Source organism: Ochotona princeps, chromosome 18 (genome assembly GCF_030435755.1).
Source record: "Ochotona princeps isolate mOchPri1 chromosome 18, mOchPri1.hap1, whole genome shotgun sequence".
In the NCBI taxonomy this organism is placed as follows: domain Eukaryota; kingdom Metazoa; phylum Chordata; class Mammalia; order Lagomorpha; family Ochotonidae; genus Ochotona; species Ochotona princeps.
The window spans coordinates 435,328-448,933 of record NC_080849.1 but is presented as its reverse complement, the minus strand read 5'-3'; the positions used below and the strand labels follow the sequence as shown (position 1 = coordinate 448,933).

The following is a 13,606-nucleotide window of genomic DNA, read 5'->3' as shown; positions in this document are numbered from 1 at the left end:
TCTGTAGGCTCCCAGGGCAGGGTGCCCCATGTTGAAGATGGGGAACCAGAGCAGTGGCTGTGTGGCTGGGACGTGGCAGAGATGGCATGTCCTGCTGGGTTCCCTCTGGCTGTTGGGAGTGTGTGGGCAGCTCACAGCCCTGGATCACAGTGCCTCCTGGCTGATGTTTATAGAGGTCCCGACTGGCACTGCAGGCTGTTGCTGGCAGCCCCGGCTCTGGCCCTCCAAGGTGGATGTGCATGGAGGCACTCGGGAGAGAAGAAGGGGACAGTGCTGTGTCCCCTGTGTCCCTGGAGGCAGGACAGCGAGCCGAGGCTTTCCCTGCAGAGTTTAGCTTTGTGCCCCTGCAGGCCGGTGCCTTGGGGAGGGGGTGGAGCCCCTGCCTGGCCCTGCTGGGCTCTCGTGTGGGCGGCTCCCAGGGCCTGGAATTCTGAGATTTCACAGGCTGCTGGGAGCACAGTCCTATAGGGTGGCTGCCAGGCACCAGTGGCAGATGAAATGGGCTGACACAGATCCCCTCTCATGCCTGGACCCGTGTTTTCAAGCCTGGAGCACATGGTGAGGGCCCCGGCACTGCGTGCTGCCCACACACTGAGGGCAGTCAGGGGCCCCTGGGTCCTCAGAATCCCCTCTGCCAAGCTTTGAGGTCACCAAGCCTGCTGCTGGACAGATATGGATGGCTCAGCCACATCTGTGGTTGGGGGAAGGGACTGAGGCCCCGACGGGTTCTAGAGTTGGAAGTCCCCGCCTCCTCTCTGGAACACCTGTAGCGGGCTCAAGTCTCAGTGCCCACCTCCAGCTGCTGGCCTGGAGCTCGGCTCCGAGGTGGGACCCTGGGTCATAGTGAACAGACTGGCGTGCGCGGGGCCCAGGCTGCCTGGAGATGCTGGAAAGTAGCCACCTGCATGAAGTCAGCGTTCCCAGAGGAGCTGGGTGCCTCCGCCTGGGCAGCGCTGCATCGCCCACGCTTGTTTGGGTGGTGCCAGGGAAGACTGTGCTTGGCGTGGTGCAAACCCTGCAGTAGAGCTGGGGGGCCTAGCTTCGACCTTCGTCTTTAGTGCCACCCTTGTTCTTGCCATGAACTTCCGGCGTTTCTGTGCAATGCACCCTAACCTGGCTGTGAAGCCAGCGCCAAGCATGAGGCCGGGCCGTTCCAGCTCCGCTGCCGGTGGAGATGGGGTCAGATGGGCCTGAGGGTTCTGAGCCCCAGAGGCATAGGGGCAGTGTCTTCTGTGTCATAGCAGGTTAGCTTGGCTCTGGACACGATAGGGGATGTAAGGGGCCGGGGAGTCTCCCGTCCCAACAACTTCCAAGACACAGATGTGGGGGTGCGGGCAGTGGTCTATCTGTACCTCCTCTTTCTGTGCCCCCAGCTGTTCTGCATTAGAGAAATCCCTCTGCCAGTTTGGGGTAGCAGGCACAGGTGTACCCCCTGCCTCCTCCACCTGGCCTCCGAAGGTCTCTGCCCCCACAGTGAGCTGTAACAGCAGTAGACTGGGTGTGATGGGCTCAGGGTGGGCTCTGACCTGAGGCCGGGGTAGAGGGGGTTGGATCTAGGGCTGGGGGAGGGCGGCGGAGACACTGCCTTTGGCCAGGCCCTGTAGCTGGAACCATCTGTGGGCAGAGCTGGGCTCGGGGCCCACTGGGTTTTCTGGGGAGTTGCACTTGGGGGGTGGAGGGCAGAAGTGAGATAACTCAGCACACCCCAGAAGGAAGTCTGTCTCCCCAGGCCACCCCAGAGAACAACCCTGAAAACAGCCAGGGAGATGTTCCATGCCTGTGCTGTTGGGGTGCAGATCTGTGGCTGGCTCCACAGTGAAGGCCTGAGCCAGGTGCGCCTGACCTGCAGAAAGCTCCCTGGGGACAGAGGCTGCCTGCTGGAGTCAGGTTTCCTGGCCACTGGCCTGGTGAAGGTCAGCTGGGCTGTGCGCAGTCAGGGAGCAACCTCTGCTTAGGCCTGGTGGGGCGGGGCACGGGCTGGGGGCCAGACAAGGGCTGGTTCTTCCCACCTGGCGGGGGTCTCCATGTGCCACCTACCCCCCAGCTCTGCATGGGAGTCAGGCACCCTCTCCTTGCAGAACTCACAGCCCCCCGTCCTGGGTCTCTTGAGAGAGGGCTCAACCTGCAGGGTCCCAGAGCCACCCGGATGTGTGGGGTGCCAGGCAGCCTATCCCCTAGGGGAGTGGGTTCACTGGCCGCGGGGCTGCTCCCTGGAGGGTCTTGCCAACTCGGCTGAGTCTGCCCGATGGTCCCTAAGGCAGCTGAGAGGCAAAACTTGATGGTGTCAGGGTGCCGGGAGATGGCATCCGGGCACCGGGGCTCTGCTCGACTGGGGGTCGTGTCACAGGCCAGCCACAGAGAAGAGCTGCACAGGGAGGGCCTCCATCATAGCATCAGCTGCAGGCCTTATCCTCTTCCCCCAAGATGGTCTGCAAAGGCGTTCACCCCCCAGCTGCCCCTCAGCACTGCAGGCCTGTGCCGAGGCCGCTGCAGCTGCCCAGGGGTAGCAGGCAGGGGAAGGCCCCAGAATCCAGTCCAGAATGGGTGTCATGAGCCCCAGGGTGTGCTCATGCAGGAACTGGACCTTGAAGCCTGAAAGGAGGTTCAGGGGTTTGGTTATAGTGCCCTGTGGGATTCTTATAAAGGTGGAGTGAGAGAGGAGGAGAGAGAGGGAGAGATGGTGAACTCACATGCGTTCCAGTCATCTGGTTCATCCCGGGGCTGGGCCAGGCCGAAGCCAGGAGCAGGGAGCTCCGGCCAGGTGTGTTAGCAAGGGGGCTGGGCCGGAAGCAGAGCAGGCAGAACTCAAGCTGGCACTCCTGTGTGGGCAGCCGGCACTGTGAACACAGCTCTACCCTCGTGCCCGACAGCTTGCCTGCTGCGGAGTACTTTGAAGCAGCAGCGAGTCCCTGGCAGCCTGTAACAAGGGTCCTCATAGGACTTTCTAAACTTTGTCACGAAAACTTTTGTGTCTTTCACTTTGTGGAAAATTTGAGGCACACTGATGCAGAGGTGAGAGCCTGAGGCCAGCGACTCAAGGCCCATCTCTCCACGCCAACCCACGGGCTTCCCGAAGTTCAGTCTTGAGGATTGCCAGCACAGGGGTTCGTTCTCAAACGCCAGCCATCAAATAAAGATGGCACATGGCCCCTGCCTATGGCCAGGGCAGCGTGCGGAGTGCCGCCCGTTGCTCCCTCAGCCCCAGGTCCGTGTGTGCCCAGGGCCACAGGCGTCTCTCAGCATGTCTCATTCAGTCTCCTCACTCAGTGTCCTCTGCCTCTTCTGGCTCCTGCACTGCCCACTGGGCACTCATGGGGACACAGCTCGCATGGGTCTCTGGACGGCCACTCCTCCTCTTGGGACTCACAGTCCGTCAGAGCAACGTTGGATGATCTTGGAGGCCGTGGGGTTTGCCAAGGAGCCCAGGCAGCTGGAAAGACTACCCTTCTCAATGAAGAGCTTCCTGTGGGACCAGGCACAACTCTGGCTTCAGAGCTGCTTGTGTCGGGTAACGGGGCACCATCTGGGCCTCCTGGAGCAGTGGACACACACAGGCACGTGAGGGGGCCAGGGAGTGGCAAGCCTCACCCCACGGTGCTGTCCAGTGTCAGTGCGGTGAGGGAGGAGGCTGTGGTCCAGGGGGACAGAATGGGTGGCTGGCGTTTAACTGCAGCCCCTACTGGTCTGTGGGTGCCCGGCCCCAACCCAGGAGGGGGTCCTGGGGCCGGCGGGGTCCCCTATGCCTGCCTGCACACAGGCAGGAAACCAGAGGTCAGCTAGCTCCTTGGCGTTGGAGCTGGTGTGGAGGCGTTCTCCCCACAGCACTTCACGCCTCCACGGGTGAGGGAGACACACGGATCTCACCGGAGTAACTTTTCTCACGGGAAACAGCCGCCCGAGTTCACAGTGATTCAGACAGGGAGGCCTCTTCCTGCTGGGCGCCCACGCACCCCTCTGTGCTGGAGGAAGCCACAGTGGCTCACAGGAGGTGCCCACCCCAGGGAAGATGGCACAGCCCCCAGCACCATGCTTCCCTCCGGAGACAGGGCCCTCAGCCCACTCATGCCGGCAGCCCCTCCCTGACCAGGACTCAGGGAAGGGGTGTGCTTGAAGTCGCAGGCGGGCCGTCCCAGCCCCGGGTGGCCTGTCCTGGAAGTGGTCTGACTCCCACGGTGTGTTTGGGGAGACACAGCAAAGAAGTGGGGCCACGTGGAGGCTGCAGCGTTCTGACATTTCCCCCCCTGGGGCCCAGGAGTGGCTGTGCGTCGTGGTTGTTACTCTCAGCATGTGTAGTTTCCAGCCACGCTCTGTGTATGGGAGCAAACGGCAGCTCAGGAAGCCGGCCGTGGGTGTGTGGCATTGGCAAATATTAACAGCTCCCCGGGGCTCAGGCTGGGGGCAGGGTCGGCCTGTGCCGGTGCTGGAAGTGGCCACCCTGGGCTGGTCCTCGGGCCAGCACAGCCTCGGTGTTTTGAGGGGCGGGATGGACAGTGCCTGAGTCATGTACTTCTGGGACCCACACTCTGTTTATGAGGGGCAGCCTTTCCAGTAGGTCGTGGTGGACGCCCGAGAGTGGCGCTCCTGGCCCTAGAAGGACACAGCATGTGTGTGCCAGCTTCCAGGGCCTGTTGACGCGTGGGAGACTGCAGTTGCATCTGAAGCCACCTGCTTTCTTGCTCTGAGCCCATTTTTACTGAAGGTGCATATGAACAGTCCTGGCGTGGCTTGGAGACCAGCCGTGGCCTCCTCCCAGCCAGCTGTGCTAGACAGGGTGACCATAGTCACAGTGGCTTCGCGCATCCCTCCAGCTGTGTTTGCTGGCCTCATGACTCCACGTTTACTCTGCATCCACTAGTCCCTTAGCAGCTGCACACGGCACTGCTAAGACTGCATGACTGGGGCAGGTGTGTGCAAGGAGGACCTGGTGCTGTGCCCGTGCCTGAGGAAGCAACCGCTCTCCTCGCCTAGTCCCTTTCTCAGTAGATTCTCTCGGTAGCTATCAGATCTCTTGTCCCCTGCATTGTCCTGCGGGGTGAGAGCCCTGTTCTTTCAGTCGATTGGGCAGCTTTCTCCTGTGCAGCCCTGTAAGGCGGCAGGGTGTGGGAGGGGCCCGGGCTGCCCGGGGCTGGCTCTGGCAGCATCCACGTGTCTGGGAGCCTTGCAGCACCGGCATCGAGGTCAGGCTCATCCCAGCATACCAGTCTGCAGACCCATCGTGTGGGCCGCACTGAACCCACACCAGCGGCCCCAGGCGCTGCTCTGGCAGGCCCCTGCATGGTTGTTTTGCTGTGCCCAGCAGTGTTGCCGGAAGCTGGGCCGGCTATGCTGATAACCTCGCGTAGGAAGCAACTCTGACAGTCGCAGCCCTGAAACTGCTGCTGTGTGGCCATGGCCATTTCCTCTGCCAGGAAAGTGTCACCTGACAGCTGTTTAATGTGGCTCTGAAACTGCGGGGGCTCTGCATGGGTCACAGGGCCCACCCTGACCTCTGCGGGCCGCGGGCCATCCACACGACTCTTTGTTCTGGGTAGGCGGATGCGCAGGTGCCCCTGTGTGGAGCTGACCAGGGCCACACTCCCATGGAACACAAGGCACTGCCCAACCCAGTGCCCACAGCGGAGCCTGGGAGCAGCCTCCACCCATACTCCCACCAGACGCAGTAATCTGCTCTTGTGGTGGCCGCAGACCCACACTTTCCTCCTGTCCCTGCCAGGGCGAGCACTGGGGGCATGCAGGGAGCTGCTTCCAGAGGCTGTAGGTATCAGTGAGGCCTGGCCTGCTGGCACCCTCCATCTCAGGGGGCAGTGGGTGACAGATGGCTTGCAGCAAAGCTCTGGGGCCAGGGGACTAGGCCACTGTCCCTGCAGGCTGGGAGGCTCGTTGCCCCACCCCCTCCACTGCTGCTTGTTCTGCGGTTCCTGGCACTGTTCGGAGGGCAGACTCGTACACACAGGACAGGTGGCCACTGTGTCCCTGTGTCTACGTGTCCTTTCAAAGTACATCTTAGTGTTGTGTGTTTTTAGAATGTGTTTATTTGAAATTCAGGTGAATCCTTGGGCTGAATTTTAAAAAAGACAAAAAGAATCTTCCATCTGTAGGGTCACGCCCCAGCCAGGGCTGGGCCAGCAGAAGCCGGGAGCTGCAGCTGGGTCATCCACACTGTGGACAGGGCTGCAGCAGCTGGGCGGGCACTGCTGCCTTCCCAGGCGTGCTAGCCAGGAGTCGAGTGGGAAGCAGAGGGGCTGGGCGGCCTGCCACAGCTCCAGACTGGGATGCTTTTGCCACGACGCTGGCCCCGGCCCTTTATTCTAGCCCTGTTCACTTGCATGTTGCTGTGGGTGGCAGTGTGGGCACTGGCACAGCAGGCCAGGCCCGGAGAAGCTGCTGCTGAACCAGGAGCAAGATAAGCTGGGAGTGGCTACTACATGTCAGGGCACCCAGGAGGCAGTGCTGAGTTCCAGAGGAGGAGTTCTGGGGCTGCTGAGGAATCAGAGCTCTCGGCCCCTTGGGGGTCTCGAGCATTGGTATCTGCTGGTGTAACCGTGGGCCAAGCCTTGCGCAATGTCCACTGCCTGGGACCCAGGCAGACCGAGGGGCTGTGGTCATGGCTGCCGTGCCTCAGGGAGAACCCAGCCCTCATACAGAGGTGAGCTGAGGGGCTCCCAACCAGCGGACGCCAGGGCTGCGTGGCCTCTGGACTGTCCAGGAGTATGCTCACAGGGCTGGTGGGTTCCCACCAGGTCCGTGACTGGCATCCCTCCCTTCCACCTTTGGGTGTGCCCTGGGGTGGTACTGAGCCAAGCTCCGGGACCTTCACCTCAGGCTCGCTGGCAGCTGCCTCACAGAGGTACAAGCTCCCCGGTCAGTTTTGGGCCTCTCACTGGGTGTGTTGGGGGAGGGTGCCAGAAGCCCACAGTGAAGGGAGGGCAGCAGGCGGGGCACGCTGGCGCATCTTCCACGCGGCGCGGAAGCCCAGTTGGGCTGCAGCCATGCATGGGGACGGAGCAGACTCTGGCTGTGCTGGGACCATGTGAACCTGTTAGGAAATCAGGTCAGGCCATCGTCCTGGAAGGATGGTGAGGTAGGCCAGAGAGGAACTCTTCCCTCTAACGCAGTCTGTTCTGTTCCAGCCCGTCTCTGCCGGCCCTCGACTGGCAGCTGCCGTCTCACTCGGGCCCCTATGAGCTTCGCATCGAGGTGCAGCCCAAGTCCCACCACAGAGCCCACTACGAGACGGAGGGCAGCCGGGGGGCCGTGAAGGCGTCAGCAGGAGGACACCCCGTTGTGCAGGTATCGCTGGTGCTTAGGGCTCTGAGGCTCAGGGCAGCGGCTGCCGGGTCCCCTTTTGCTGCCCACTTGGGGACAGTGTCTGCCAGATCCCTTCTGCCGCCTGTGCCACCTCCCATGGCGGGTGGAGTTGCAGATTTGTCTGGTTCTGGGCTGGATAGGTGCAGAGGGATAGGGTACCCATGGAGGCCTGGACTGCAGGGGCCAGCAGCAGGTGATCCCCCTGAAGACCTGAACTCTTACCTGACCTTGGCGGCGCTGGCTTCCTGCATGTGGTCCCCTGGAAAAGCAGAGTCTTCGGGCCATCCCTGACTGGCTCAGGCTGCTCTCTGCACATTCCAAGAGCCTGCTGGGAGGAGTGCAGGCGGAGCCCATGGTGCCCGAGGAGGAATCTGTGTGGGACCACCGTAGGAAGGGTCCCTTCCTGGAGGGGAGATGGGCCCTCCTGGGGGTGCAGGTGCCTGGCCTGTACAGCCTTCTAAGAGGAACAGCTTCCCTCAGCTTTAGAGTAGAATGTTGGTTGCGTCCGGCCAGGGAGGTGTGTGGCTGGTGGGAGAAAGCGCCAGCATGCCCTCTGCGCTGGCCTGTCCGCTCTCCGCCCTGGGCCCTGCAAGTCCAGGTTGGCTTGTTGCAACATCACCCCTGCTGTTGTGAGTACCATGGGCAGCATCTGCCCCTGCGTGGTGGAGCACACGTTTCTCAACACACCCCTATGGGGCAAAGCCGGGTGCCCCCACCCTGGGATTTGGGGAGCCGCTCAGTGTGTTGCACGTGTGTCCCTACCCCACTAAGGTAGATGAAAGGGCAGGGGGCTGGGGCTGGGGCCCACGTGGCCAGCAGCCGAGCGCCGATACCCTGCATGGGGCGGGAACCATCGGGGGCTGGTAGCCCGATGCTAATGGTAACCTGTGCTCTAGTGGGAAGGGCAGGTTGACATTTTCAGTCCCTGCCTTCCCAGGTGGAAAGGCCAGCAGTGCCCGCTCCTCGTGGCTGTCAGGAACTGCTCATTTGCCTGCCCATCTTGCCCTGGTTTTCACAGAGTGCAAGTGCATTCCTGCTGGGTGGGAAAGATGTTAGCGAGAGAGGCGGAGGCAGTACTCAGGGTGAGGGGGCAGCAGCTGGGGTGGGGGCTGTGACGGGGTGAGAACGGAGGGCTGTCAGGGGAGTGCAAGGGAGCCCCTGGGTGCTCACTGCCACTGCCACCTGTCTGACACAATACACACCTACAGCACACCAGCCGGGTCTGTGTCTGCAGCCACACGTCAGGGCGCAGACAGCAGCACTCTGTATCCACAGGGATCAGAAGAATGTGAAACCTGGCATGTGTCAGATGTGCCCCCTGGAACGTGGCGTTAACTGTGTGCTGGGAAGGCTGCGGGATGGGCCCGGTCCCAGCCACGAAATGGACGTGGAGAGGGAAACCATGGCCATTCTCGAGTGTGGGCTTGTCTCCGTATCTGCCGTGTGGACATGTGTGGGTGCAAGGTGTGACTAAACAGATCCCAGGAGGGGCTTTGCGGTCACCTTGCTGGGGTGTGCATACGGGGCAGCCCCTGGCGGGCACTGTGTCCACATCTGGAGCTCCAGGCCACCCAGCCTCGTCAGGGACCCTCCTTGGCGGGTGGTGTGGCCTGCTTGCTGAGTCTGTAAGTAAGCGGGGACACAGCTGTGTGCACATGTGGGACCCGCTGCACGGTGGGGGACCCGCTGCACGGTGGTCAGGAAAGGCTGACCCGGGACTCCTGGGTTCTGAGGGCTACACCTTCTTCTTGCTGCCTCTTTGTTCGCCAGTCAGCCCCTTTACCCACAGACCTCATCTGTAGTCACCAGCCAGCTTTGCTGGGTTCCTGTGGGGCCAGCATTTCCCTGTAGACCCCCGCCTCCGCAGGGATGGTGTCCTGTCCTGGGGCCTCTGTTGCCCCTGCAGCACACCTGCACTCCAGCCACGAACGCCCACGACGGTGCGGCTGCTCCCAGGCCCAGGCTGTCTTCAGGACCCGCAGGCAGGGAGCGTCCTCTTGTATGCTCTGAGCCGACCTCTGATGTGCGTTGCTGGCCTCCCTGTAGGCTATTGGCCCTCCCAGAGGACCCAGAGCCCCGTGGGGGTCTAACCTGACCTCTGAGCTGAAGGGTGAGAATTCAGCTCTGTTTACCACAGTACCAAAATAGCTTGCCCGATAGCATCTAGCCCGTTGCATGGGGCGGGTCCATGTGAATAATTCATGGCCACGGAAACGTGAGCCCAGCAGCTTGGCTCAGCCCAGCCGTGTTTTAGGCTTGCCTCATGCTCTTGTCCGGCCCCCGTCTGGATGTGCGTCAGGAGGGAGATGGGTGCTGCCACTCTGGGCCTCAGCCTCGCATGGGCCAGGGCGAGGTGGGCACTCAGCACAGCTGGGGGACAGGCCCTGAGGGATTCTCCTTGGGCCACTTGGCTTCCAGATTGGCTTCGTCTGGTGAGCATGACTGGCGACTCTCCTATCCTGTGAGACAGGTGGCTACTGCTGAGGACCAGGGTCAGAGCCCAGCAGGATGCTGGGACACACCCCCACGGGCACAACAGCCACCCACTGCCTCTGGGTGATGCCTCCAGGGAGACCAGCAGTCTTTCCCCATCCTCAGGCGTGGGCTCAGGGTCAGAGTGACCCTAGTGGCCAAAAGGGCAAGTCCCTGGATGTCAGGTTTTACACCGTGAGGGTATGACACCCATCGTCCTCCCTGAGGCACAAGCTGGGTTCCAGGAGGGTGTCAGGAGCAGGTTTCCCTGGGTGGACTTGTCTCTGGGCAACGGACCGGCACCCAGAGCTGCCTACAGCCCAGAACGCAGGGATGTGCACGGCCAATCTGCCTGGAGGGGTGCTGCCTCAGGATTTGTCCTGGAAACCTCAGCCCCTTCCGTCTGGGCCCCCAACTGCGGCACACACACAGGCAACTTGTGAGCTGGCCAGCAGACTGTTTGGACACAGACCCGTCTTGTGGTGTGGACCCCTGGTGTCAGGAGAAGTGGCTGGGGGAGCCTGAGGCCCAGGCGTTCCCGCCACAGCCATCCTTGGGGTGGTTAAGGGGCACAGTGACCTTCAGAAGGTCCTTCCTGGTGCACACACAGCAGTCAGCATAGTGTAGCTGGACTGACAGGTGCCAGCCTCAGCTGGGACAACAGGCCTATCTCACTGAGTGGACTGGGTTGGGTTGGGGGTGCGCTAGCTGGGGGTCACTGCTCGGGGTGGGCCCCTGCTCTGCAGCTTCACGTGGAACCTGGTGGACACGGGTGGATGATGATGCTCCTGACATGGGCCGTGCCCCCCAACCCCATGGCACAGGTTCCTGGAGGCTCTAGGTGTCAAGCAGGAGCCACCACTCCTGCCTGGGACACTTGGTATGGGACAGCCAGGCTGCTTCCGGAAGGCTGTGGTGCCATCTGGAGGCGGGGCCCCGGGTTGGAGCATGCCCCAGTCCCAGAGCACCTGAGCCGCGCCCCCCACTTGTATTTAATGTCCCTTGACAGGTCGTGACGGCCGTAGGGTCCAGGGGCTGCATGCTCCCTCATGTTCTCCTGTGCACAGCCGGGCTTCTCAGCAGGCTTTAATTGGAAATGCTAAATGTAGCGCTTCTGTACATAGGCAGCTCCCCTCAGGGGCACGCATGGCTCCCTCTGAGGGCTCCGCACCCCCATGGGGTCTCCAGGCAGCTCTGACAGTGCTCCGCCTCGGGGTGCACATGGGCAGCGGGTGGGGCCGGCATCTAACCTATTCCCTGGACCACAGAGGAGCTCTGGGCTCCGTGCGGGGCCTTCCCAGCCAGTCTCAGTCGGCTTGCTGGCTCCCAAGTCTGCAGGGCAGCAGAGTGGACGCAGCCTGGGCTGTGGCTGATTGGTAGTGCCATGGATGAGGGCTGACTCCAGCTGTGACCCCAGAACAGGCCTGCACCTGCAGTCTTTCTGCCCGAGCGGACTGTCCCTGACAGTCCGGTCATGGCTGACTATGGTGCAGTCCCCCAGCTGGCCTCCATGGCCGGCTCAGGGATCTGGGTCTCCTCCAGCTCCCGCCAATCCACATGCCTCAGCCACCCCTCATAACAGCGCCCTCACCAGTCGGGATAACAGAGTGCCACTTTCCTGCATCCTGGAGCGGCTATCAGACTAATTTGGCCAACACCTGAGGGCAGGGCAGCTGTGCTTCTGTGGCACAGGAATCTGAAGTAGCTACTGTGGGAAGGGCTACTGGCAGAGGGCAATGTCCCCAGCCCGCCACAGGCTCTGATCGGCAGAGCCGTGAGGTCATTCCTCTCCGTTCTGGACGCTGCAGCCTGGCTTCTTTCACAACTCTCATGTACACACACATGCACAAACTCCCACATACATGTGCACACACAACTCTCACACATACACACTCTCCACACATGTGTGCACACACCTCACACACGTACACACTCCCACATGGTACACACAGCTCACATGTGTTCATACATCACCACACTGTGCATACAACTAATACATGTGTGCACATATATCTCACATGTGCGCAAGCACACAGTACACACACTCCACCACACACATGTGTACACACAGTTCACACACTCATGTGTGCACACACTGCTCACATACAGTACATACAGCTCCCATACACACATGTACACACATAGTTCCCATACAATGCACACACAGCTGACACAGTGCACACAACTCTCACACACATGTGTACACACTCTCACACAGTGCACACACACATGCACACAGTCCCTCACAGTGCATATACGGCTCACACACATGTGTGCACACACAGCTCTCACACACACTCCCACACAGTGCACACACACAGCTCACACACACATTCCCACGCAGTACATACACAGCTCACTCACACACACACACTCCCACACAGTACACACACAGCTCCCACACACACTCCCACACAGTGCACACACAGCTCACACACACATTCCCACGCAGTACATACACAGCTCACACACACACACACACACACACAGTGCACACACAGTGCACACACAGCTCCCACACACACACACTCCCACACACAGCTCACACACACACATTCCCACGCAGTACATACACAGCTCCCACACACACACACACTCCCACACAGTGCACACACAGCTCACACACACATTCCCACGCAGTACATACACAGCTCCCACACACACACACACTCCCACAGTGCATATACAGCTCACACACATGTGTGCACACACACTCCCACACAGTGCACACACACAGCTCACACACACACACTCCCACAGTACATACACAGCTCACACACACACACACACTCCCACACAGTGCACACACTCCCACACAGTACACACAGCTCACACGTGTGCACACAGCTCACACACTGTACACACGCAGCTTGCACACACACTCCCACACAGGCACTTCAGAGTGCTCATGAAGCGAAACTTAAATGTCAGTGTTCAGTGCAGGGAAGCTTTTGAAGCCCACAATTTTTGTTCCACAGCAGGCTTTTCCATGAGGTCTTTGAAGATTCTTGCCCACAAGCCCATCCTGGGGCTCTTCCTCTGTCTCCTGTTTCACCAGAACACAGGACTGCAGGAGCATGCTCTGCCTGGAGGGCACAACTGTGCCCGAGGGTCGAGTGCCACTTGGGTCAGAACCGGGACAGTTGTGACAGCCAGCTCCCAGCCTCCAGCCTGCTTCTGTCCGTGGGAGCAAACACAGCATCGGTCATACGGAGCAACTCAGCCAGGAGGGGGAATTAGAACTGGGGGATGTTCAGTGCTGCTCAGTCTGCTTGGCCATTGGTCCACCACACATGTGCTCCAGGCACAACTCTCACATGTGCGCACACAACTCCACAAATGCAGACACACATACTCCACAGTGTGCGCACACACATGACCAGCCTGTGAGGGGGTTAGCAGAGCACACCCACACACATGACCCATGTAGCCTGTGGGGAAGGCACCATGGAAGAGCTTTCCCCCGCCGGCCTGCACATCACTGAGGAGCCAGAGTGAGCTGCTCCTTGTGGGACACACAATGCTCACACCGACCCTGGGAGGGACCACCCCTACGCAGCAGGTGCCAGGGGAGGCCTGGTGGGTGCTCTGCTCTGAAACCCTTGGTCCTGTTGCCCGGTAGGCACTGGGTGGGGCTGCAGTGTCCCCCTCTGACTGCCCGCTGCTCATGGGTTCCTGGTTCCTGCACTCTGAGTACGGTGTGCACAGTTCAGGCCGTCCTGCCTCAGCACTCGGCCTGCACTTCCTTGGCCACGTCTCGGGTCCACAAGAGACCGAGTCTGACACGTGGGGCAACACAAGGCTCCCTGTTGAGGGGTTGGGCTCC

At 60.9% G+C, this 13,606-nt stretch overlaps 1 protein-coding gene across 2 annotated transcripts in view; it reads left to right on the top strand.

The window, feature by feature from the left end:
• Positions 1–13,606, top strand: part of NFATC1 (nuclear factor of activated T cells 1) — a 76,637-nt gene that overhangs the window by 15,078 nt on the left and 47,953 nt on the right. For both annotated transcript variants that reach the window (XM_058676792.1, XM_058676793.1), the window contains exon 3: positions 7,131–7,290. In XM_058676792.1, coding sequence (XP_058532775.1) covers positions 7,131–7,290 — 160 coding nt within the window. The remainder of the gene's footprint in view (positions 1–7,130; positions 7,291–13,606) is intronic.